Source organism: Schistocerca americana, chromosome 4, assembly GCF_021461395.2.
Source record: "Schistocerca americana isolate TAMUIC-IGC-003095 chromosome 4, iqSchAmer2.1, whole genome shotgun sequence".
NCBI lineage: Eukaryota > Metazoa > Arthropoda > Insecta > Orthoptera > Acrididae > Schistocerca > Schistocerca americana.
The window spans coordinates 493,548,784-493,574,368 of NC_060122.1; the positions used below are offsets into that span (position 1 = coordinate 493,548,784).

The following is a 25,585-nucleotide window of genomic DNA, read 5'->3' on the forward strand; positions in this document are numbered from 1 at the left end:
TTGCAAATTAACCAACCAACTGTTGATAAACCATTAACAGTGGTATAACCTGTGTGTGAGAAGAATAAAAAGTAGTATAGTCTATGTAGCCTTCATCTCGGCTGAAGTGGCGTCAACTAGGAAGACTTGCACCAGGCGATCCGCCTACCTGACGGGAGACCCTAGCCACACGACATTATTATTATTTATCTCATTTTATTTTGAGTGCCCTTTATAATAATAGTTATCTTTTTCATTTCATTCCAGGAATGATACTCTTATACTGGTCAAAATTTTAATTCTTGGCACGCAAAAAGCTATGTGTGTTCAAGATGCTAAAGTTAAATGTCCTGCATAACATGACTATGTAGCTGACATGTTTGAGTTTCCTATATAAATATATAACTGAGTTTCGTATATAATTCCCACTAAGTATTACAGTATCAACTATTCTGAAGAACATTGTGAATTTACTAATCCTTGCCCCCTCACTGTTTTTATGGTGTTTGCTTTGCTTTTACTGTTGGTGATGTCTGTCTGTGCCTCCCCTGTAATTCCTTTTGTGCCCCTTTTTTTATCTAACCCATCTTTTTCATTAAAATTGCTATCATTTATAAATCACATTTAGTATTCTGCTGTATACAGGGCTGTATATGATTGCTTTTGTCATGACACTCGTGCACTTTCAGATATGTTCACGTAACTAAACTAACACTTACCTCTGCCATTTGCATCATCCATTTCCAAATGCTTTAAACAGGTCCATACTTTTTATATTACAGAATGTTATATATATGGAATATCAATGAGAATGTTTTGGTTACTTGATATGTTTTGAAAAGTATGTATTTGATTAAAGGGATCTCACTGAAGAGGATGCCTTGGTATTCTCATCATAAATTTTTTAGTGGTATACCATCGGTATGGGTCAAGTTTTAATAAACTAAAGTGCACCACTTCTTAAAAAAACAAGAATGTCAGTTGTATTTGTGAACCTTTCAAAAATATGCTTAAATTTTTTGCAAAACAAGATCTCATTTACGAAGCAATTAGGTATGTAAACCATTGCTCTCATGAATATTTATTTGATTGTTATGGTCTTCTGTCTACAATACAAAACAGTATATCTGATGCTGAGACATTATAAGATGTCCTTTCTTTGTTACAGTTTATAACACAATGGTGAAAGAAAATCCAAAGGCCATGGTGATATGTGGCCCATCTGGATGTGGAAAATCAACTCTATTGAAGAAGCTATTTGATGAATTTCCAGATAAGTTTGGTTTTTCTGTGTCTCACACAACACGAAGTCCTCGTAGTGGGGAAGTGGATGGTGTACACTATAATTTTACAACAAAAGAGGCAATGAAAGCTGCAATCAACAATGGAGAGTTTCTTGAGTCTGCAGAATACAACCATAATCTGTATGGAACAAGGTACAGCATGTTTAGAGAAATCAAGAAATAAATTAAAAGACATTCCTTTTTTACAAATAATAAATAGTTCAGTGCTGAATGCTGAACAGCATTTTATATTTCAGCAGTCTTGTCTCTGCCAGCCAACAATCATCCAATATTTCTTACATTACTAGTGTACACAAATAAAATAAAATCAGTGAAGCCTGATTAGGATATCTAGTCTGAAATCTAATATAAGTCTGATGTGTTTTCTCTTTCTTGCACCAACAAGAAGTTAAGATATTTCTTTAACATCACAACACTTTATTCTTTACTATCTGAAAGGTATTGTTGTTAGGATGAAACTGTGCTGAATAAAAAAAACAAACACACACTTAAACAGATTCCAATTTTCTTTGTCTGCCTATAAAAGCCATTTACAAAATGGTAATCAGAAGAACAAGTTGAGAAAATTGTGTTATTCTCTAATAACACAAGCTGTGACATTGTTGCGAATAAAACAGTGACCCGTGTATAGAAATTCTCTAATAAGTTGAAACAGTTAAAATCTTCTGATATGCAGTCATGCTCTCTTCCTGTTTCTTTAAAATAAGAAATGTACTTCTACAAGACTGGTGCCTGTTCTTTCGGGCATGTGCGAAAGAGCAGATACCATTTCTACATTTGATCCCATGACTGGACATAGAATATATTCAGAAAGGAGAAATTCCAATCTCTGCTGCATTTGGGCAATGAAAGAATTCATTGGTGACAAATGTCAAGGTGGTATAAAATGGAAATGTCATGTGGCTAGGGCCTCCCGTCGGGTAGACCGTTCGCCTGGTGCAGGTCTTTCGATTCAACGCCACTTCGGCGACCTGCGCGTCGATGAGGATGAAATGATGATGATTTGGACAACACAACACCCAGTCCCTGAGCAGAGAAAATCTCCAACCCAGCCGGGAATCGAACCCGGGCCCTTAGGATTGACAGTCTGTCACGCTGACCACTCAGCTACCGGGGCGGACGTCAAGGTGGTGTGGATGGTTAAGACACCTGCTTAGTTAGCAGGAGACCCAGGTTTGAATCCTGGCCTTGGCACAAATTGTCATTTGCCATCAGTGAATTCTTTCATTGCCTAAATGCAGCAGAGGTAAGAACTTCTCCTTTTCAAAGATTCTGTATTTACAACCACGGGATCGAAAACAGAAATGGTGTCTGATCTTCAGGACATGTCCAAAAGAACAGACACCACTATATGTGTCATGAAGGGTAACATGGCCATTTGTGAAGGGAGCACTGAGCACTCTTCGCCCAACATAGTGTGGTACTTCGCATGATACGATGATCAAAAAGAAAAAAATGGGCTTTGGTAGTGTTCAGCAAATGGGAATTCGGATTGAGGCTACAGGGATGCCTCTAGTTTGTGCAGTTGTGTCTAACCACTGTGTAAAGATGGCGTAAATGGTTAATGAAGCTGCATTGTAAGCAGGAGACCCAGGTTTGAATCCTGGCTTTGATACAAATTTTCTTTTGTTGCCAATGAATTCTTTCATTGCCCAAATGCGGTAGAGACACCAATTTCCCCTTTCTGAATACACACACTTCTGCTTAAAACATGTGCCAAAATTGTGCCATTCTAACTCAGATAAATTACATTTTCTGTCCTTCTAGTTTATCACACTCTCTGAACTTTTTCAAATTGATATGGCCCTACAAATCCTCTTCCTCCCACCTGTCCACACAAGAAAAATAAATGTTTTGGATGTGCAAGATGTACATTGGAAGTTAGTAGATTTACTTCTCAAGGAAAAGAAAATACTGTAAATTCAAGAAGCACATAAACATGAAAAGAATTTTAGATTAGCCACTGCATGCTTAAAGAAAGACAACTTGTGTTTTTGGACATTGATAATTACTTTTTAAAGAAGAAAAAAGTTTGCACTAGCAAGGACTTCTTGACGAGATTCAAGATTTGAGAAGCACACATGTTTATTTGTAGACTCTGTTACTTAACAATGATGGCATTAATCTTCTCGCAGCCTTTGAATAGGCATGCTAAACACATTGAATAACTGTTAACACTGAAAGATCACTTAGAAATGGTTTATTGATAGACATTGAATGCACCACACTGTACCGCCATTACTGTAAAAGAAGTGATCAGAAATGTAAATGTTTCTCTTATTTTTCTGTGTGTAGTGCTGAATGGTGGATTCTTAGAATTATTCAGAGGTCACAAGAATGTTATAGTGTATGGTTAAATGTGATGCACCATGAAAGCTGTGACTTATATACCTTCATAAATGTGACCAGCCAAAATGAGAGTTTTGATGAAACTGGAAAATTTTAAGTGGTACACTCCACTGGAAATGTGCAAAAGATGTTGGAGAATATTACTGAATAAAGAGACATTAAACTTAAAAGAATTTCAGTGGTTGATTGATCATTTGTTACCTCACTAAAGAAGTTACTGGCAAGTTGCAACTCTGTCACAGTTTGACAATAAAGAAAGCAGTTTGAGTCACATCATTGTATAAAGTGCCAGCAAACTATAAAGCTGATTAAGAGCTTTGTGAGGCTGATGGAAACTTGTACTATTTACTGTGTGTTCATGCATGTGCCCCCCCTCCCCTCCAGACACACACACACACACAAGAGAGTTAGAGAGAGAGAGAGAGAGAGAGAGAGAGAGAGAGAGAGAGAGAGAGAGAGGGGGGGGGGGGGGGGGGAGTCAAGCTGCAGTGCTGGTGTGTGTGTGTGTGTGTGTGTGTGTGTGTGTGTGTGTGTGTGTGTGTGTTTCCTCTGCATTAGTTAGATTTGAAAAAGGAAACTGTCTGAAAGTTTAGAAACATTTTCAATCTTGTTTATGTGCCTCAGTTGTATGGTGTGGTTGCCTTTACACCTTGTATTGATTATATTTATGTGAATGTTTGTTTAATGTGTAGTTGACTTTAAATGTATTCAGAATGGATATTTGTCCCTCGTATTGCATTTGATAACATATGTTTATTCGTTTTGCAGCAAAGCAGCTGTTGAAAAAGTGAGCCAGAGTGGTAAGATATGTGTGCTTGATATAGAGATACAAGGTGTGAAACAAATAAAACAAACAAGTTTAAAACCTTTATATGTCTTCATAAAACCACCTTCTTTGAGCACACTTGAAGAACGTCTAAGAGGTCGAGGGACTGAAAGTGAGGAGAGCTTGCAGAGACGCTTGACCATTGCTGCTACGGAACTGGAATATGGTACTATAGTAGTCCATTGCTCATTCATAATTGTTGATGTTATTGTTTTGAAATTTGAACTGTTTTGTTTTTCCTAAAGTAAAGACAGTGAAAGTATTTCTTATATGATGTATAAAATGAAAAGTAACAACCCAAGGATGTCTGTCAGTGCATAAGTTGAAGAAGAAAGATGAGAGAAAAAAGATATTTACGGTACTTATATTATATAGCTCTGGAAAATTCAGAACTTACTTGTTGTGACTTTTCAGTTTTTCTTGGTCTTCTCTCTGTGGCTGCAACACTAAAGAATGCAGAGTACATTTATTGGCAAGCCATACAGTTGTGCAATTTCAGCTCAGCTGTTGCCATCGACTTTGCCATATACAAGCAGCATATCAGTCATTTCAGTATTTATAGAGGGGGTGAACAAAAATGTGGAAACACTGCATGCACAACACATTACATTGCCTAATAAGATTTAGCAAAACTGTTTGTATTCAAAACAGCTGGCAGTCGTCTGAGAAGGGATAAATACTGGTCCTGTATGGTTTCAAGGGAATCTTATACCATTCTTCCTGCAAAATAGTGGCAAGTTCAGATAATGATGATGGTGGTGGATAGTGATCATGTACCCTTATCTCCAAAGTAGACCAAAAGGCTCAGAAATATTTAGATCTGGTGACTGATGCCCAGGGGAGATGCAACAATTCTTCCTCGTGCACACAAAACCAGTCCTGGACAATGCAGGCTGTGTGAACAGGAATCCTATCGTCTTGAAATACAGCATCCCCATTGGGCAATAAACTTTGTACAATGGGTTGGACCTGATGAGCCAATACTGTCACACAATTCTTGGCAGTAATTTGACCTTGCAGAGTAACCATGGGGTCTATGGAATTCCACAATATGGCTGCCCAAATCATCACCAAACACCCACCATATTTTACTCTTGGGACATAATCTTGGCCAGAAGTAAGAAACAGTGTTAAACAAGACTCATCCAACCAAATGACATTCCTGCATTGATCCACAGGCCAAATTTTATGGCTTCCACACCACATTTTCCCATTACAGGCATTTATGTCACTGATGAGTGGTTTGGAAATTCCGGCTCGCCCTGCACCTGCAGTTTCCTGCATTTGGATCTCCCTTTGTATTGCTTAGATGTAGACAGGGTTTGTAAGTGCAACATTCAGTTATGCAGTGATTTTTGCAGTTGTCATCCCCTTATTTTTCATCACGATCCTCTTCAGCGATCAGTGATCACTCAACACACATTGTCCACATTGTGACTTAACAGATGATGTTTTTCCACTGTATGCTCTTTAAATTGTCAATTGGTGTCTCTTGAAACACCAAACACTTTGGCTAGCTTAGTTACATGAGCACCCACATACAAGCCCCAACAATTTGCCCACATCTGAATCCTCTTAGCTCCAACATAATGCACTCCAACTACACAGAACACTCTTCTGACGATGATTGACTCTTGCAACTTATTGGAGACATTGTACAGCTGCTGTGCATGGTCATATATAACAGCAGAACATGCAGGCTTGGCTAGCAACTGCATTTATGTTTAAGCATACATTTCTTACAGTCTTTCCATGATTTTGTCCAATCCCTGTATAGTGGTGATTTCATAATGCTATCAACAACACTACTGCCCAAATACACAACACAAACTAACCCTTTAATTATGAACTGTAGCCTGTTGTTGGCTGTAGCACATTCACAGCAAAGTTGAAGTCCTGTTATTTTACACTAGTAGCTAACAGGCTGAATAACTTCATATTAAGACACCAAAACCAATACAATGAAAGTATGTGTCAGATTGGATTCCTACTTCGGAAGTGATCAGTCTACCATCCTGCTGAAAATATTACCAATTAACCATGTTGTTTCTTTACACCCTCTACATATGTGTGATTTAAACAGAATCATAACTCTTTCACCTTCATGGATTTGCAGTATGCTGGGTTAATAATGGGACAGCAACTTGTGTTAACCAGTTTGATGTAGAGAACAGCCAAAGTTGCAAGCTTTATTTATTTAATGGATGACTAGTTTCAGTTTCCCAGAACCTATTTTTAAATAATCAAAGCATACAACATGGTATATTCCGTAATAGCATGCAAACCTTGTTAAGATTGTACATACACTTACATCAAAGTCAAATTTTTCAATGAAATTGGCAGGACAAACATGCACATGTGCGGAAAAAGACATGAACATGATGCAATAGTACTACCTGCCAAGTTGGCAGACCTTTTTCCAGCCAATGTTCATTGAAAAATTTGGCCAGTATAAGTGTATGTTCTATATGAACATAGTTTACATGGTATTATGAGATATATCATTTTATCTGTTTGGATGATTTGAAAATGGGTTTGTGGAACCCAAATTTAGTCACTATTAATTTTGAAAATTGGGTCTTGCAACTTTGCTGTTTTTGACATTTACATTTTTTGGAAACTACTTTTAGAATGTTCAGTTTATTGCTACATTAGTTCATAGATCAAGATAATTGTATTTTAAGAAATTATTAATTTTGTTCTGATTGGTGTAATTTTGATTGAACACTATGGATGATTCTTGTCTGCATTAAGAATCATGGAATGCGGAAGTTGTTCTAATATATGTATATTCACATAACTCACTAATTAAGTTACAATGTGCAGTTACATTTTGCAGTTAGCACTTGACTGAATTTAATATTTATTTAAAAATATTTTTCAGGTGAAACGCCAGGCAATTTTGATATTATAATTGTCAATGATGTACTGGAGAAGGCCTATTCTGAGCTTCGAGAATTTGTATTGAAAGAACTGCAAAGATGTAAAGACATAGGTTAGTAGTTATATCTTAATGTATTGTGTGGCTACACATTTTTGTTTAGATTTAAAGGATGACTGGTGGTGGTGATACGAAAAATGATTCTTCATGGACAAGAATCAAACAATGGAAAATCCAGGATGGAATGTAACAATACCAGTGAAGGAAAGTTGCAACTCACCATATAGCGGAGATGTTGAGTCGCGATGGGCACAATAAAAAGATTCACACACTCATAGCTTTCGGCCATTAAGGCCTTTGTTAGCAGTAACACACACACACACACACTATGCAAACGCAACTTGCACACATGTCTGCAGTCTCAGAGACCTGAAACTACATTGCGAGCAGCAGCACCAATGCATGATGGGAGTGGCGACTGGGTGGGTGTAAGGAGGAGGCTGGGGTGAAGAGGGGGAGGGATAATATGGTGGGAGTGGTAGAGAGTGAAGTGTTGCAATTTAGACGGAGGGCAGGAGAGAAGGGGGGGGGGGGGGGGGTAAGTAGCGGAAAGGAGAGAAATAAAAATAAATTGAAAGACTGGGTGTGGTGGTGAAATGATGGCTGTCTAGTGCTGGAATGGGAACAGGGAGGGGGCTGGATGGGTGAGGACAGTGGCTAACGAAGGTTGAGGCCAGGAGGGTTACGGGAACGTAGGATGTATTGCAGGGAAAGTTCCCACTTGCGCAATTCAGAAAAGCTGGTGTTGTGGGAAGGATCCATATGGCACAGGCTGTGAAGCAGTCATTGAGATGAGGGGTATCATGTTTGGCAGCGTGTTCAGCAACAGGGTGGTCCACTTGTTTTTTGGCCACAGTTTGTTGGTGGCCATTCATGTGGACAGACAGCTTGTTGGTTGTCATGCCTACATAGAATGCAGCACAGTGGTTGCAGCTTAGCTTGTAAGTCACATGAGTGGTTTCACAGGTAGCCCTGCCTTTGGTGGGATAGGTGATGTTAGTGACCGGACTGGAGTAAGTGGTGGTAGGGGGATGTATGGGCCATCTAGAGGAATCCTTCCTAAAAACCCAGAATCCTAAACCCCTCACCTGGTTCATTGATGACATCTTTGCTATCTGGATTGAAGGTGAGGACACCTTATTCACATTCCTCCAGAACCTCAACTACTTCTCCCCCATTTGCTTTCCTGGTCCTATTCAACCCAACAAGCCACCTTCCTAGATGTTGACTTCCACCTCAGAGATGGCTACGTCAGTACCTCCGTCTGTATCAAACCTACTAACCACCAGCAATACCTCCACTTCGACAGCTGCCACCCATTCCATACCAAGAAGTCCCTTCCGTACAGCCTAGCCACCCGTGGATGTCGCATCTGCAGTGACGAGCAGTCCTTCTCAAAATATACCGAGGGTCTCACAGAAGCATTCACTGACAGTAATTATCCTCCCATCCTTGTGCAAAAAACAAATCTCCCATGCCTTATCTTTCCAGTCTCCTACCACCTCCCGTCTACACTGTATTTTTCAACCTGAACAGCATTCGTAAATACTCGAACAATCGCAATGGTGCTATTACTGTGGTCTTTGGTGTGTCATATTCTGCTATGGTATCCACTTTTATGCCCTTTTGCAGTCAATCACACTGAAAATAGTTATTCCTGTCAGTACATTAGTGAAGTCATCGATATTTGGTACTGGGTAGCAGTCTGTGCTCATACGGGCATTTAATGCTTGGTAACTGTGCAGGACCTCCATGTGCCATCTTTATTTCTAACAAGATGTAACAGTGACACGCACGGGCTATCAGACCTTCGTATCATGCCCATTCACAGCTTTTTGTGACACACTACCTTTACCAACACAAAATGCTGAAGCACTAACCTTCTCAACCACTGTGAGATGGATTGCCCCAGTGTGGGCCTAATATAATACAAGGGTCATTCAATAAGTAATGCCCCATATTTTTTTAAAAAAGTCATTAATATACATAGACAAACATCCTTGTTGGTGCTTCACATCTGATGTATGTTCTGTGCGCCAGTGAAGTTTTGAACCACTCTGGCAGGGCCATAGTACAGTGTCAAAATGGCATCTACATATGACTCACGTTACAGGCAGCATCCAGTTATTGAATTCTTGTGTGCAGAAAATGAAACTATGGTGAAAATCCTCAAACATTTGTGTGCAGTGTATGGCGATGCTGCAGTTGATAAGAGTACAGTTGAGCGATGGGTAAAGAAAGTTACAGCCTCATGAAATGCAGAAACAGAGCTCTGTGGTTATCCACACTTGGGATGTCCTGTCACAACCACTGCTCCAGACATTCTGGATCATGTGGATGCCATTATTCCTGCTGACTGGTGCATCACATTTCAGGAACTGCCAGACAAAATAATGATCAGTGCATTGAAAGAAATGAAAAAAGTGTACATGCACATCACGCACACACACACACACACACACACACACACACAAGTTAATTCAGAATTAAACTTTCTGAACAAATCGACCTGCCTGAAACAGCATGAAATCATTGGTCAATGGGTTAAAATTCATCACAGTTCTGCTTTTATCTTTTCAGAAGACTTCTCCACTATGAACTGATTATACAGGAGTAGAGGCATGAAAATATTTTTTGCTACCATATGCTTACATTCATTAACACGTTGCACTTGTGATATTAGTTGTGTAAATATTTGTATGAAAATACTGTTGAGGTAATATAGGGTGTCCCATTCATAAGGGGTTCCAGGAAAACTGTATAATAATCTTAATAAAACAAGATATGAAACCAAATTTGTGCATGATGTACCTTTATTTTTGAGAAATGAAGGTACATTATAAGGTATGCTTGAAGTGGCTTCACCTCACCGGTATACACTGTTCAACATGGCAGGCACTGCAAGTTCGTGATTGTCACCACCAGACTATTGTATTTCATGATGCATTTTCTCATGTAACTCGTTGATGGTGTGTGGTTCGTTCTTGTACACATTATCTCTAAAAGTGTTGTTGTGGTCTTCAGTCCAAAGACCGATTTGATGCAGCTCTCTATGCTATCCTATCCTGTGCAAGCCTCTTCATCTGCATATAACTACTGCAATCTACATCCTTCTGAATACGAGTACTGTATTCAGTAAGCAGATTTTTACCCCACACACTTCCCTCCAACACTAAATCAGTGATCCCTCAATGCCTCAGATGTGTCCTATCAGCCAATCCCTTCTTTCAGTCCAGTTGTGCCACAAGTTTTTTTATCTCCCCAATTCTATTCAGTACCACCTCATTAGTTATGTGATCGACCCATCTAATCTCCAGCATTCATCTGTAGCACCACATTTCAAAAGCTTCTATCCTCTTCTTGTCTAAATTGTTTACCATCCATGATTCACTTCCATACGTGGCTACACTCCTGGCAAATACCTTCAGAAAAGCCTTCCTAACACTTATGTCTATATTCAGTGTTAACAAATTTCTCTTCTTCAGAAATGCTTTGCTTGCCATTGCCCTGCATTTTATACACTACATGATCAAAAGTATCTCGACACCGCCAAAAACATATGTTTTTCATATTAGGTGCATTGTGCAGCCATCTACTGCCAGGTACTCCATATCAGCGACCTCGGTAGTCATTAGACATCATGAGAGAGGAGAATGGTGTGCTCTGAGGAACTCATGTACTTCAAACGTGGTCAGGTGATTGGGTGTCACTTGTGTCATACATCTGTACGCAAGATTTTCACACTCCTAAACATCCCTAAGTCCACTGTTTCCAATTATATAGTGAAGTGGAAACGTGAAGGGACACATACAGCACATAAGCATACAGGCTGACCTTGTCTGTTGACTCACAGAGACCACCGACAGTTGAAAGAGATCATAACGTGTAATAGGCAGACATATCCAGACCATCACACAGGAATTCCAAACTGCATCAGGATCCACAGCAAGTACTATGACAGTTAAGTGGGAGGTGAGAAAACTTGGATTTCATGCTCAAGAGGCTGCTCATAAGCCACACATCACATCGGTAAATGCCAAACCATGTCTGTCTTGCTGTAAGGAGCATAAATATTGGATGATTGAACAGTGGAAAAACGTTGTGTGGAGTGACGAATCACAGTATACAATGTGGCAATCCGATGGCATGATGTAGGAATGGTGAATGCCCCGGAGAACGTCATCTCCCAGCACGTGTAGTGCCAACAGTAAAATTCAGAGGCTGTAGTGCCAACAGTAAAATTCAGAGGCAGTGTTATTGTTGTGTGGTTGTGTTTTTCGTGGAGGGGGCTTTCAACCCTTGTTGTTTTGTGTGGCACTATCACACCATAGGCCTATATTGATGTTTTAAGCACCTTCTTGCTTTCCACTGTTGAAGAGCAATTCAGGGATGGCGATTGCACTTTCAATGCGATTGAGCACCTGTTCATATTGCACGGCCTGTGGCAGAGTAGTTACATGACAATAACATCCCTTTAATAGACTGGCCTGCACAGATTCCTGACCTGAATCGTATAGAACACCTTTCGGGTGTTTTGGAACGCCGACTTCATGCCAGATCTTCCAGAACCTGACTGAACAGAGTGGAAGCTGTCATCAAGATTAAGGGTGGGCCAACACAATATTGAATTCCATCATTTCTGATGGAGGACGCCACGAACTTGTAAGTCATTTTCAGCAAGGCGTCCAGATCCTTTTGATCACATATTGTATGCTCTCTACTTTATCAGTTACTTTGCTATCCAAATAGCAAAACTCATCTACTACTTAAAGTCTTACAGTGTCTCCTTTCTTAATCTAATTTCCTCAGCATTGTCTGATTTAATTTGACTACATTCCATTATCCTTTTTTTTTCTGTGAATCTTACATCCTTCTTTCAAGACACTGTCCATTCCATTCAACTGCTCTTCCATGTCCTTTGATTTCTCTGACATTATCATCGGCAAACCTCATAGTTTTTATTTCTTCTTCCAGAACTTTAATTCCTACTCCAAATTTTTCTTTTTTTTACCTTTACTGCTTGCTCAGCGTACAGATTGAATAACATTGGGGATAGGCTACAACGCTGTCTCACTCCCTTCTCGGCCACTGCTTCCATTTCATGGCCCCTCAACTGCCATCTGGTTTCTGTAAAAGTTGTAAATAACCTTTCATTCCCTATATTTTGTTCCTGCTGTCTTCACAATTCCAAACAGAGTCAGCATTGTCAAAAGCTTTCTGTAGGTCTACAAATGCTAGAAACATAGGTTTGCCTTGCCTTAACCTATCTTCTAAGGTAAGTTGCAGAGTCAGTATAGCCGTGCATGTTCCTACATGTCTCAAAATTCAAACTGATCTTCCAAGAGATCAGTTTCCACCAGTTTTTCCATTCTTCTGTGTTTCTACCAGTTATTCCATTCTTCTATAATGAATTCAGTTAAGTATTTTGCCACCATGATTTATTAAACTAATAGCTTTCTTTGGAATTGGAATTATTACATTCTTCTTGAATTCTGAGGGTATTTCGCCTGTCTCGTAAGGTGACCTCAGAGAAAAAAATCAGCAGATATCATGTCAGATGACCCTGGGAGTCATAAACTTTTGGAAATTACTCTGTCAGCGTAAAATGATTCCACCAAAGCCTTACTCACTTTAGATGTGTGACGTATTGTCCCATCTTATTGGTGCCAGCCAAGTGTCAGTTTTTCGTCATCCAGCTGGTCCACGAATTCAGGAAACAGTACTTTGTATACTCCACTGGTGACAGTAGTGTAAAAAAAAACTGACCCAACATTGCGTTGCTGTGATAATGCACAGAACATGGGCACCTTCTGTGAATAAAGGTGTTCCTCAATAGCTTAATGCCTGGTTGTCACTACCCCTGAGAATTCAAGTATCCTGACAAGTGAAACTACACTTCATCACCATACCACGATGACTGCAGTATTCCTGGTCTTTCAGTGATAAATCGCGAAATGAATGGCAGTATGTTAGGCATTTATCATGGTCAGTCTGTATGGGTTCATAAACAACTGTAAATATGTAGGGATACAGGCCTGGTGTCTTACCAGCACTGTGACATATTCTAGGTGATAGTTCCAGATTCCTATGAAAAACCACAAAGAGATTTTGTGGGTGACACCAACAATCAAGTCTTTATCTCAGCCACACTTTCTTCCGATAAGTTCGGGTCAGCTTCGTGGAACTTCATTGTTGCCACATTTAACAGATGCTGCCTCACTGACAAGTCACATGAGAACATCCACCATGAAATACAACTCTCCAATAGTAACATTCATGAAGCTGTAGCACCATGTTGAACTATGTATAAAGGGGATGGGGCGAGGGGACGGGCAGCATAGATGATCAGTTCCAGCATCTCTTGTAATGTTCCTTCATTTGTAAAACATAAAGTTATAACATCTACAAATTTGGTTTCATATTCTCTTTTATTAAGATTTTTATAACACTTATACAGGGCCGTGTATAAGTGAGACACCCTATATATCCCTACTGCCCAGGGAGACAGAGGAAGATTATGAGAAATTGTAGAACAAATTGAGTTTTCCAGTGTTCGAGGTTCAGTGTCAAATACGCCACAGGGTGAACACCCTTCTCCTTATATCAAATGAAATGCCAAGTTTTGGAAATATACTCCATGAGAGATGAAGAATTGGAATTGGAAGTAGACCAAAGATGTGGTTGAACCTTCAAAGAACATTTTACAAACACAATGAGCTCATTTGTTTTTGGATTAAGTTTGAGATAAACATTGCTTTCAGAACTTCGTGAATTTTCATTTATTACCCGCCCACGACATTATTGCACTTGTCCTCTTCAGCCTTTATCAGAAATATGCGGCAACCTTAGAGTAAACAAGTACAGTGTGAGTAAGGAAACCCCATAACACTGTGAATGATTTTAACACAGTTGCGCATGCACCATCAAGTGGTTCAGCATATCCTCATGAAATATCACTATAAAAAAATCACAATAAACCAACTGATGCACCCTCATTCCCACATGCAGTAATATTGAGGTTGACTGATAGAACCAAACTCTTGTGATAAACAAAATAAAAAAGGGAGGAATGACAGTGCAGATGAAGAAATGCAGTGAAATACTTACTGTATTATAAATGCAAAAAGTACTTGTTCCATTTTCACACGTAAAAAGTTGAACCAAGTGGACTAAAAGCTAGTTTTCTTATAAAAGATACTGCCAAAATGAGGAACTTTGAGAAAATATTCCTCTACTGAAGTTGAAGGAACAATTTCATTGGTCAGTGAGTTGTTTGTAAAGAGGGAGTTTAGTATTTGTCGAAACAAACCAGTTGTTTCTCATTTCTACACAAATCGCTTTGTTGGGAAAAGTTATTACTTGTATGTGAGAAAATTACGCATTGGAATATATTTATCATACAGAGACGCATACACAGTTATTCTTACACACTGTTCACAAGTGAGATAGGATGGGATATAACTACAGTGGCTTGCAAAGTACAGATGTAGATTTATAGCTGTCCAAAGCCGGGCAGCCAATAAAATTTAACATATCCATCTCTGCATTATTGTTAATATTATGAAAATGTCTTATAAATTGTTAAGGTATCGGGAATATCAAGGATAAAATACACTAAATAAATATTTAGCATAATCCTATGCAGTGAAAGCAAGAATTTTGTACCAATGTGTTGGATGGCACACTGCTTGCGGGATGGTGTAATATTTATCATCTGATAAAATCATTGGAAGACAAAAATGATTTATTAGTATAAGAAGGATAGAATGTATAGAGGAGGCTGTTGGATAAAGGTTAATACTGTAACAAAAATGAAGAAACTTTTGGGGGGAATATTACCACTGTAATAAGTCCTACACTTTAATATATGGTTCCATCATTGTTATTTACATTACTACTATATAGTTCTGTCAAATTAAATTTTCCTCTTCCTGATTTCAGATGGTGCTTCTGATTCTTAGTGAAGCTAAATAAGAAGGCAGAAAAAAATCATTCCAGTTTGATCACTGTAGTTCCATGCATGTTTTACATAATTATTCTGTACCTGACATAAACTGATACCAAACAGTTGTTTAAACAGTGACAAAGGTAGCTATATTAGCTTCTACAAGATAAATTATTTTTAGCAGTCGAATAATAGAATTGTATATTATGTTGTCGAATTACAGGGAAAATGAGGATGCAATAACTGTGTTGTTATATCAAAATCATTGATCAGATTGAACTGTAGAAGTATTATTGTAATTAATTGGATGTTTGTATTAGACTTGCTTCAGAAACTTTCTGACCATGTACATTTCTTGCCAGCCAACTTGTGATAGCTTTAATAACAAAAGCAGCAATCATGTACCTAATTAGCTTGCCTGTAATAATACTGATGAATATATTAATGTATACGTATTTTGTGCGCTCTTTAGAAATGTGTTGTAGTGGTTCATTATGAACATTAAATATCAATACACATAAGCAAGCTATGCACACCACTAAAGCCAAGTCTGCTACATTCCCTCTTAAATATTCAGAGCCATAGCAACAAACATAAATGGAAACTAAATAAAATGAAATGTTAAAATTTAGTAGGAATTTCATTTCATTGAATCTCATTATATCCTGGCACCCCTCCTTTTTCTACCAATCCCTTGTCATACAGCTCAATTTATTCCATTTGTTTCTGCAGAAAATAGTAAAATATGATCTTTGACTTCAGATATTTGTTATGTGCTTTCCCAAAAGCAGGCCAACAAAAATATTTTTTTTGAAAAACTTTTTTTACTTTGATGGCTGATCTTTATAGATTTTTATGAGCTGAATTCAAATCTAGCCTTAGTTTTTTTTAAATCACTCAATATGCTTTTTATAATATAGTATAAAAATCCTTTGCTGTATAGTAAACAGAGAAATTAATGGAATTCTTTGTTACAACATAAGCGTGGTTTGTATGCAGGGTGGTCCATTGATAGTGACCAGGCCAAATATCTTATGAAATAAGCATCAAATGAAAAAACTACAAAGAACGAAACTCGTCTAGTTTGAAGGGGGAAACCAGATGGCGCTATGTTCGCCTTCCGTAATGTTCGCACATGCATTGACAAAGCGCTGATGCATGTTGTCAGGCATTGTCGATGGATCACAATAGCAAATATCCTTCAACTTTCCCCACAGAAAGAAATCCGGGGATGTCAGATCCGGTGAATGTGCGAGCCATGGTATGGTGCTTCGACGACCAATCCACCTGTCATGAAATATGCTATTCAATACTGCTTCAACCACACGCAAGCTATGAGCCGGACATCCATCATGTTGGAAGTACATCGCCATCCTGCCATGCAGTGAAATATCTTGTAGTAACATCGGTAGAAAATTAGGTAGGAAATCAGCATACATTGCACCATTTAGATTGCCATCGATAAAATGGGGGCCAATTATCCTTCCTCCCATAATGCCGCACCATACATTAACCCACCAAGGTTGCTGATGTTCCTCTTGTCGCAGCCATCGTGGACTTTCTGTTGCCCAACTGTGCATATTATGCCGGTTTACGTTACCACTGTTGGTGAATGACGCTTTGTCGCTAAATAGAACGCATGCAAAAAAATCTGTCATTGTCCCGTAATTACTCTTGTGCCCAGTGGCAGAACTGAACATGATGTTCAAAGTCATTGCCATGCAATTCCTGGTGCATAGAAATATAGTACGGGTGCAGTCAATGTTTATGTAGCATTCTCAAGACCGACTTTTTTGAGATTCCCGATTCTCGTGCAATTTGTCTGCTACTGATGTGCGGATTAGCCTCAACAGCAGTTAGAACACCTACTTGGGTATCATCATTTGTTGCAGGTCGTGGTTGACATTTCACATGTGGCTGAACATTTCCGTGTTTCTTAAATAACATAACTATTCAGTGAATGGTCAGAACACTTGGATGATGTCGCCCAGGATACCGAGCAGCATACATAGCACACGCCCATCGGGCATTTTGATCACAATAGCCATAAATTAACACAATATTGACCTTTTCCGCAATTGGTAAACGGTCCATTTTAACATGGGTAATGTATCACGAAGCAAATACCATCCGCACTGGTGGAATGTTACGTGATACCACGTACTTATACATTTGTGACTATTACAGCGTCATCTATCACAAAGCGAAAAAAGTTGTCCAACTAAAACATTATATTTCTTTACGTACTACACGAATATGTAATAAAAAAAAGGGGGTTCCTATATAAAAACACGCAGTTGATATCCGTTTGATCTATGACAGCGCCATCTAGGGGGCCAACCATAGCACCATCTAGTTTCCCCCTTCAAACTAGACGAGTTTCGTTCTTTGTAGTTTTTTCGTTTGATGCTTATTTCGTGAGATATTTGGCCCAGTCACGATCAATGGACCTTCATGTATACAGTTAGCCACTTAAAACAATGGTATGTGTTAATAGAGGTTTCACTTGTCAGCTGGAATTGGTTTGTATTTTCTTTCTCTTTTTTCTTGAAGCTTCTTGTGTAGCTTTTTCTATGAAGAGTCGCTTGTTGAACTTCTCGGTGAAGTGACCAACAGTCTGGGTCTTTTTCATGTCCTAAAAACTTTGTAACAACTTGCTTGAATGGTACCCATGCTTCTTTGTCATTTAAGGTCATTGTGAATTCAAAGTTAACATCAATTTTCTAATGTCAGATCCAACAGAGACACCTTCTTTTAGTTTAGCTTCTGAAAGATGTGGAAACTTTTGGCAGAGATACTTAAAACATGGTCCATCTTTAGGCAAACCCTTTACAAACTGTTTCATTAAGCCTAACTTTATATGAAGAGGTGGTAGGAGTACGTTTCTTGGATCTACAAGGTTTTTGCTTAGAATGTTCGTCTCTAAAGGTTTTGAAGACTCCCTCACCGGCCAGTTCTTTCTGCACCAGTGTTGATCCCTAGCCCTACTGTCCCATTCACACAAGAAACATGGAAATTTGGTAAAGCCACCTTGCTGACCAAGGAGTAAGCATATTACTTTTAGATTGCCACATATCATCCAACCATGAGCAGAATAGCCTATTTTATTGAGCACTATGTCTAAGTTTTCATAGCTTTCTTTCATATGTACAGAATGTCCAACAGGTATAGATGCATACATGTTACCATTGTGTAATAAAACAGCCTTTAAACAAGTTTTGGATGAATCAATAAACAGCCTCCAGTCTTCCTTTTTGTATTCACTACCAAACTCATTCATCAGACTGGGAATGTCTGAGCAGTACACCAAATCACCTTCTTGTTGAAAAAACTTGGAAAATTGCTGCTCTCTCTTTCTATACATGTATATGCTGGTTCCAACTGCCAATAAGTTCTTTTCTTTTAATCTAGAGCCAAGAAATTCAGCTTTTTCTTTTGTTAAGCCCAGATCCCTAACCAAATCGTTAAGCTCGGACTGAGTAAACAGTTTGAGCTCAACACTTTGTGTATTACAGTGGAATTCATCATCATCTGGTTCATCTAAATCACATTGTACATCAGAAAATAGTTCTGTTGGAATAGAATTTAAATCATCTGGTGATTTAGGAACTGGCAACTCTACACCATGCCCTACTAGTCGGCTGGCGGACGGAAGGTTAGGGTAGCTTAATACCCTGTTGTTTTCCGAATTATGAGTAGTATCAACACTGCAAAATTAGCAATCATCGGAATGATTTCTTGGCTCCCTCCATATCATAGGAACAGCAAATCTAAAGGCTTTTTTTCTCCTTTTTGGACAATTTTCTCATATCTTCAACACACACATAACATACCTTACGCGGTGCCCAAGATTTACCTTGATCACCAAGTTTAGATCTAAAGTATGATAGATAAACCTTTTTCACAAAGTCTGTAATGTTTCTTTGGTGTTTTTTAATCACAAATTCACTACAAATATAACAAAAACTGTCAGCAGAGTTTTTACAACCACAATTAGACATTGTACTGAGCACTTGTACAGGAAATGGGAAAGTGAGGTTAGGTTGACAGTAAACAAAACGCCATCTGTTAACACAAAAATAGAATAGACCCTTTTTTTGCCAGCAAATGTTTTTCACCGGTGCTACCAATGTCATCTACATTCATTACACCTCCTTTTTAAATTATTTTAACTTATAAAAGCTGTTAAATTCTTTAAAAAATTGCTTAATTTAATAAATTTAACTGTAAAATGTGAAGAAATGGTGGGTGATACAGTTTTTTAAGTATCATATTTGGATTTCCCACCCTAAAAAACATAAGAACAAGGTATTTTCAGCAAAAACATTTTTCCATCGCTGGCCTGTGTAATGTGTTGCCAGTGACCTCATTGATTAGCTTGCAGTATATATTTGCTAACCAGGCATTCTGCATATCCCATAATTACGTATAGAACAAAAACTAATAGTGTATCAATTGCTACGAGGAAAATAATTTGTTATGAAGCTGAGCAGAAAAATATCAATTTTCCGTAAAAGGTTTTTTTTTTTTTTTTTTTTTTTTTTTTTTTTTTTTTTTTTTTTTTAAAAAAAGCTCTTAACTTTTTTATTTCTTTAATTACTGGAAGTATGTAACTTCAAATGAGTTACACAATTAGTGAAATAAAAAGATAAATTCAATTACTTTTCTTGTTTTAAATAAAACTTTAGTACATGGGCTGTATTAATCATATGCCTAAATGTTGCAACCATCGTTTATATTGAGAATGAGATTTTCACTCTGCAGCGGAGTGTGCGCTGATATGAAACTTCCTGGCAGATTAAAACTGTGTGCCCGACCGAGACTCGAACTCGGGACCTTTGCCTTTCGCGGGCAAGTGCTCTACCAATTGAGCTACCGAAGCACGACTCACGCCCGGTACTCACAGCTTTACTTCTGCCAGTATATCGTCTCCTACCTTCCAAACTTTACAGAAGCTCTCCTGCGAACCTTGCAGAACTAGCACTCCTGAAAGAAAGGATATAGCGGAGACATGGCTTAGCCACAGCCTGGAGTGCTAGTTCTGCAAGGTTCGCAGGAGAGCTTCTGTAAAGTTTGGAAGGTAGGAGACGAGATACTGGCAGAAGTAAAGCTGTGAGTACCGGGCGTGAGTCGTGCTTTGGTAGCTCAGATGGTAGAGCACTTGCCCGCGAAAGGCAAAGGTCCCGAGTTCGAGTCTCGGTCGGGCACACAGTTTTAATCTGCCAGGACGTTTCATATCAGCGCACACTCCGCTGCAGAGTGAAAATCTCATTCTGGAAACATCCCCCAGGCTGTGGCTATGCCATGTCTCCGCTATATCCTTTCTTTCAGGAGTGCTAGTTCTGCAAGGTTCGCAGGAGAGCTTCTGTAAAGTTTGGAAGGTAGGAGACGAGATACTGGCAGAAGTAAAGCTGTGAGTACTGGGCGTGAGTCATGCTTCGGTAGCTCAGATGGTAGAGCACTTGCCCGCAAAAGGCAAAGGTCCGGAGTTCGAGTCTCGGTCGGGCACACAGTTTTAATCTGCCAGGAAGTTTCATCGTTTATATTATTCCACAGTACTTCTAAATGTATCTCTCGAAACTTCAGAATAATCAGATAACTGAATTAACTGTGGAGCCTATTTAATATTTAAATCAAACAATGGAAACTCAAGGTAGGAATATCAACATTGTAGGAAAACACAGATTGCTACTTACCGTAAAGAAGACACGTCAAGTTGCAGACATACACAATTAAGAGACACTCAAACATAGCTTTCAGCCACAGCCTTCATCAGTAAAACAAACAAACACACACACACACACACACAGATGGGCCAACTCCAGCAACTTGGGCCGGAATGCAACTTCACGTGGGATGCAAGCAGCAATCTGGAGAAGATGGGGAAGGGGAAAGGAAAGATATAGTAGTGTATAGGTGTAGAGAGAGGAACGCTATCTGGTGGAGTGTCAGGGGCTGTACTGGTAACAGTCGCAGCATCGGGAGGTTGGGGGGGCAGGGAGGTGGGGAAAAAAAGGAGAGGAGCGCAGAAAGACAAGCGGATGCATTGCCAGAGGGTTGCAAATAAACAGGGTGTGAGATGAGAATGGGGAGGAAGTGATAGGACAGAGGGGATGGAAACTGGTGAGTGGAGGTTGCGGGGATGGTATGTTACCATGGGTTGAGGCCTGGATAATTACGGGAACAGAGAAAGTGTTGTAAGGATAACTCCCATCTGCTCAGTTCAGAAAAGCTGGTGGCGGAGGCAAGGATCCAGATAGCTCAGGTAGTGAAGCAGCCATTGAATCCAGTGTTTATGTTCAGCTGCATGCTGTGCCACAGAGTGGCCTACTTTGGTCTTGGCCACAGTGTGGCGGTGGCTGTTCTTCGTCCTGGTAGACAGCTGGTTGGTAGCTATATCAATATAAACAGCTTCTCAAAGATTGGGGGTCCTCCACAGGGACATGATCCTTGTGACAAGGGGTTGGGATTGGGAGTGGCATAGGGATGGACTAGGATGTTGTGGAGGTTGAGTGGGTGAAAGAGCACCACTTTAGGAGGGGTGGGGAAGTATATTGTGTAGGATGTCCCTCATTTCAGGACACGATGATAGGTAATCAAAGCCCTGGTGAAGGATGTGGTTCAGTTGTTCCAGTCAGGGGTGGTACTGGGTGATGAAAGGGACACTCCTCTGTGGCTGGTTATTGGAGGTGATGGGAAGGTTGGGGGTGTGAAGGGAAATGGCATTTCCTTTGGCTTCAAGTAAAACCACGTGCATCACATAAATTCATTTCAAAAGCCTACGTATAAAGACTTGACATAAATTTTAAACACGTTCTTTGTACTGATTTTATCAGAAGTAGTGTGGGTGTTGTGATATATTGTGTAGCACTTAATCATCAGTTGTAAACATAACCTGTGCTTTACAGAGAATTATGTATTATATAGTATTATATCATCATAGAGAAACTTAACTGGGCTTTTCAGCAACTTTGGCCACAACTAATGGTTCCCACATTTCATTATGTATTTACATGAAAAAGGTATATTTTTGAGAAGTGTTGGATGCTTGCAAAGATTTTTATAAATAACAAGTGTTTTGCATAATCTTTTGTGCAATAAATCAGAGTTTGTGATGTACAGTTACTGTAAATAAATAACATATCGTGTCACATTAGTTCTCTCTTTTAATAGGAGTGTATATTGTCTGCTTTTATTGTGAATTAACGCTACTGTCGAATTTGACATCCATTTTTTAATTTGACATCAATTTGTTATAGAATTATGGAACAAATTCTAAGCTCAAATGTAATGAGGTATCTTGAACAGAATGAGCTTCTTTGTGCCAGCCAGCATAGATTTCGTAAACATATGTGTTGTGAACCCAAATTTGCACTTTTCTCTCATGACATTCAGAAAGCTGTGGGTCAAGGCAATCAAGGTGATGCAGTATGTCTCAATTTCCGAAAATCATTTAACTCAGTACTACACCTATGCTTATTATCAGCAGTACGGTCATATGGGGTATCAGGCAAAATTCATGACTGGACTGAGGATTTCTTGTTAGGTAAGCCGGTATTACACTATCAAATTTCTTTGTCCAATATCTTTATCAAAGAAATTTGATAGTTTAATGGGGAACTTTGTCAAATGTTGTCAAATATTTGATCAAATCTAGGGCCTCGCTGTAGATTTGATCAAAGAAGTCACTTGTCTTCTGTTCACTGGAATGTGACATGTTACCGCATGGAGCGCTAGCATCGCTGCAGCGTTCTGTCATCTGTAGTGTTTTTATAAACATTGCCGGTAAATACAATTGGTGTGTATCGACAACTAGAAAATTGAGACGTAAGAAGCTTATGAGGCGCTTTACAACGTGAGGCACCCTGAATACAAAAAGATTGGAGACCTGACCTAACCTAACCCAACTCTCTCCTATAGCAAGGAATCTGAGTGTTACAGTGAGCCTGTCTGCTGCAGATATAGCAGTTCTTGAGTGAGTATTGTGCTTTGTGATATTAGGATACAATTCACTGAGGACATACAGAAATGTATGCTCATCCATTCTTAAGTAATTGATGTACGACTTGTTGTCCTTCACTATAAGCTCACGTAACAAGTTTTGTTGAATGCTTTTATTGTGTCGTCATAAAACCCACAGCTTCATGCAGGTACGTGTCCTTTTTTTCCCCCGCTGCTCTTCTGCATGTGCACACAGTGCAATTGTGGTACACGCAACTGCTGCGGTTAATAACAAGTTGTTGTTGTCAGCCATCTTGAACTTTGATGAAAAATATGATGACAGTGTAATACCCCCTTTTAGTGCTACATCAAAGATCTTTGTCAAATATATTAGACGAATATTTGATAACATCTTTGATCAAATGTTTGACAAAGATATTTGATAGTGTAATACCGGCCGTAGGATGCTGCATGTTATCTCAGATGGAGAGTCACTGATCAGGAAAACAGTTTGGATCCCTTGCTTGCTGTTCATGTCGTATACCAATGAGCTTGCAGACAATACTACTATAACCTTAGACTTTTCATAGATGATGCAGTTATCTACAATGAAGTACAATCTGAATGAAGCTGCACAAATATTTAGTCAGACCTTCATAAGATTTCAAAGCGTTGCAAAGATTGGCAACTTGTTGTAAATATTCAGAAATGTAAAATTGTATACTTTACAAAATGAAAACAACAATAGTATCCTATGAATATAATATCAGTGAGTCACAGTTAGAACTGGTAAACTCATACAAATATTGATATATAACAATGGAGAAAGCAGGTAGTGAACTTTAGTTTCGTTGTGGAACACTGGTTTTTTTAATTTGTTTATTTGGTACAACGCATTATGGCACAACATGCAGTAGCACGAAACTGCTCAAAGGCAATGCAAGGTATTAATGTAACAATGTCCACATATTGAGGGCTGAATGATAAAGTAACAGCTGACAGCATGGCATAGACTGAGGCTGAGAGGCTTGCATCAGCCTAGATATAGACAAGTGTAGACATCACTGATGTCCGTGGTGCTAGTTTTGAATCTGTGCATGCAGCTGGTGTTGTAGACTTACTGTGGAGGCCGACGGTGGAGCTTCTGGTGTCGATCCTCACATCCATGGGTAGTGAGCCTTAGCTCAGTGCATTGAATAACAGTCAGTTTCTGATGTGGCCAGCACAGCATACAGATCTGGAGCGAGGTGGACAGCAAAAGGTAGTGGTAATTGTGGTTTTATCACACACCTGCCCTCCTGGAGGGTTGTAATGGGGCAGGTTGATGACATTGCTGGGCGCAGCCCTGCACCACACATAGAACAATGTGTGCGATCTCTCTCTCTTCGGCAGCAACCAACCCCCCCCCCCCCCCCTTTCCCCACTCTGTGCCCTGTTGGCTGAGGCTCCCGGAGTCCCCAGTCTCCAGGCATTTGGACATAACCCAGCTCACACTATTCATCCATGAGACTCAGGGGGCCATAGACATGGGTTTCCAGATAGATGCCGTGTTTCTTGACTTCTGCAAGACGTTTGATACAGTTCCCCACAGTTGTTTAATGAACAAAGTAAGAGCATATAGACTATCAGACCAATTGTGTGATTGGATTGAAGAGTTCCTAGATAACAGAACTCAGCAAGTCACTCTCAATGGAGAGAAGTCTTCCAAAGTAAGAGTGATTTCAGGTGTGCCACAGGGAGTGTCATAGGACCTTTGTTGTTCACAATATATATAAATGACCTTATGGATAACATTGGAAGTTCACTGAGACTTTTTGCGGATGATGCTGTAGTATACGAGAGGCTGTAACAATGGAAAATTGTACTGAAATGCAGGAGGATCTGCAACGAATTGATGCATGGTGCAGGGAATGGCAATTGAGTCTCAATGTAAACAAGTGTAATGTGCTTCGAATACATAGAAAGAAAGATCCTTTATCATTTAGCTACGATATAGCTAGTCAGCAAATGGAAGCAGTTAATTCTGGGAGTACGGATTAGGAGTGATTTAAAGTGGAATGATCTTATATAATTCATCATCAGTAAAGCAGATGCCAGACTGAGATTCATTGGAAGAATCCTAAGGAAATGCAGTCTGAAAACAAAGGAAATAGGTTACAGTACACTTGTTCGCCCACTACTTGAATACTGCTCACCGATGTGGGCTCCATACCAGATAGGGTTGATAGAAGAGATAGAGAAGATCCAACAGAGAGCAGCGCGCTTCGTTACAGGATCATTTAGTAATCGCGAAAGCATTA

General features: G+C 39.3%; 1 protein-coding gene across 2 annotated transcripts in view; it reads left to right on the plus strand.

Annotated features, from left to right (window-relative positions):
• Nucleotides 1–15,975, plus strand: part of LOC124612949 (guanylate kinase) — a 43,300-nt gene extending 27,325 nt beyond the window's left edge. Inside the window, exons 3-7 of one of the 2 annotated variants that reach the window (XM_047141464.1) lie at nucleotides 839–1,032; nucleotides 1,148–1,415; nucleotides 4,401–4,624; nucleotides 7,343–7,453; nucleotides 15,341–15,975. In XM_047141464.1, the coding sequence (XP_046997420.1) occupies nucleotides 954–1,032; nucleotides 1,148–1,415; nucleotides 4,401–4,624; nucleotides 7,343–7,453; nucleotides 15,341–15,360 (702 nt within the window). In that variant the 5' untranslated portion in view covers nucleotides 839–953 and the 3' untranslated portion in view covers nucleotides 15,361–15,975. The remainder of the gene's footprint in view (nucleotides 1–838; nucleotides 1,033–1,147; nucleotides 1,416–4,400; nucleotides 4,625–7,342; nucleotides 7,454–15,340) is intronic. The other variant, XM_047141465.1, reaches the window with a different exon arrangement.
• Nucleotides 15,976–25,585: the final 9,610 nt, after the last annotated feature.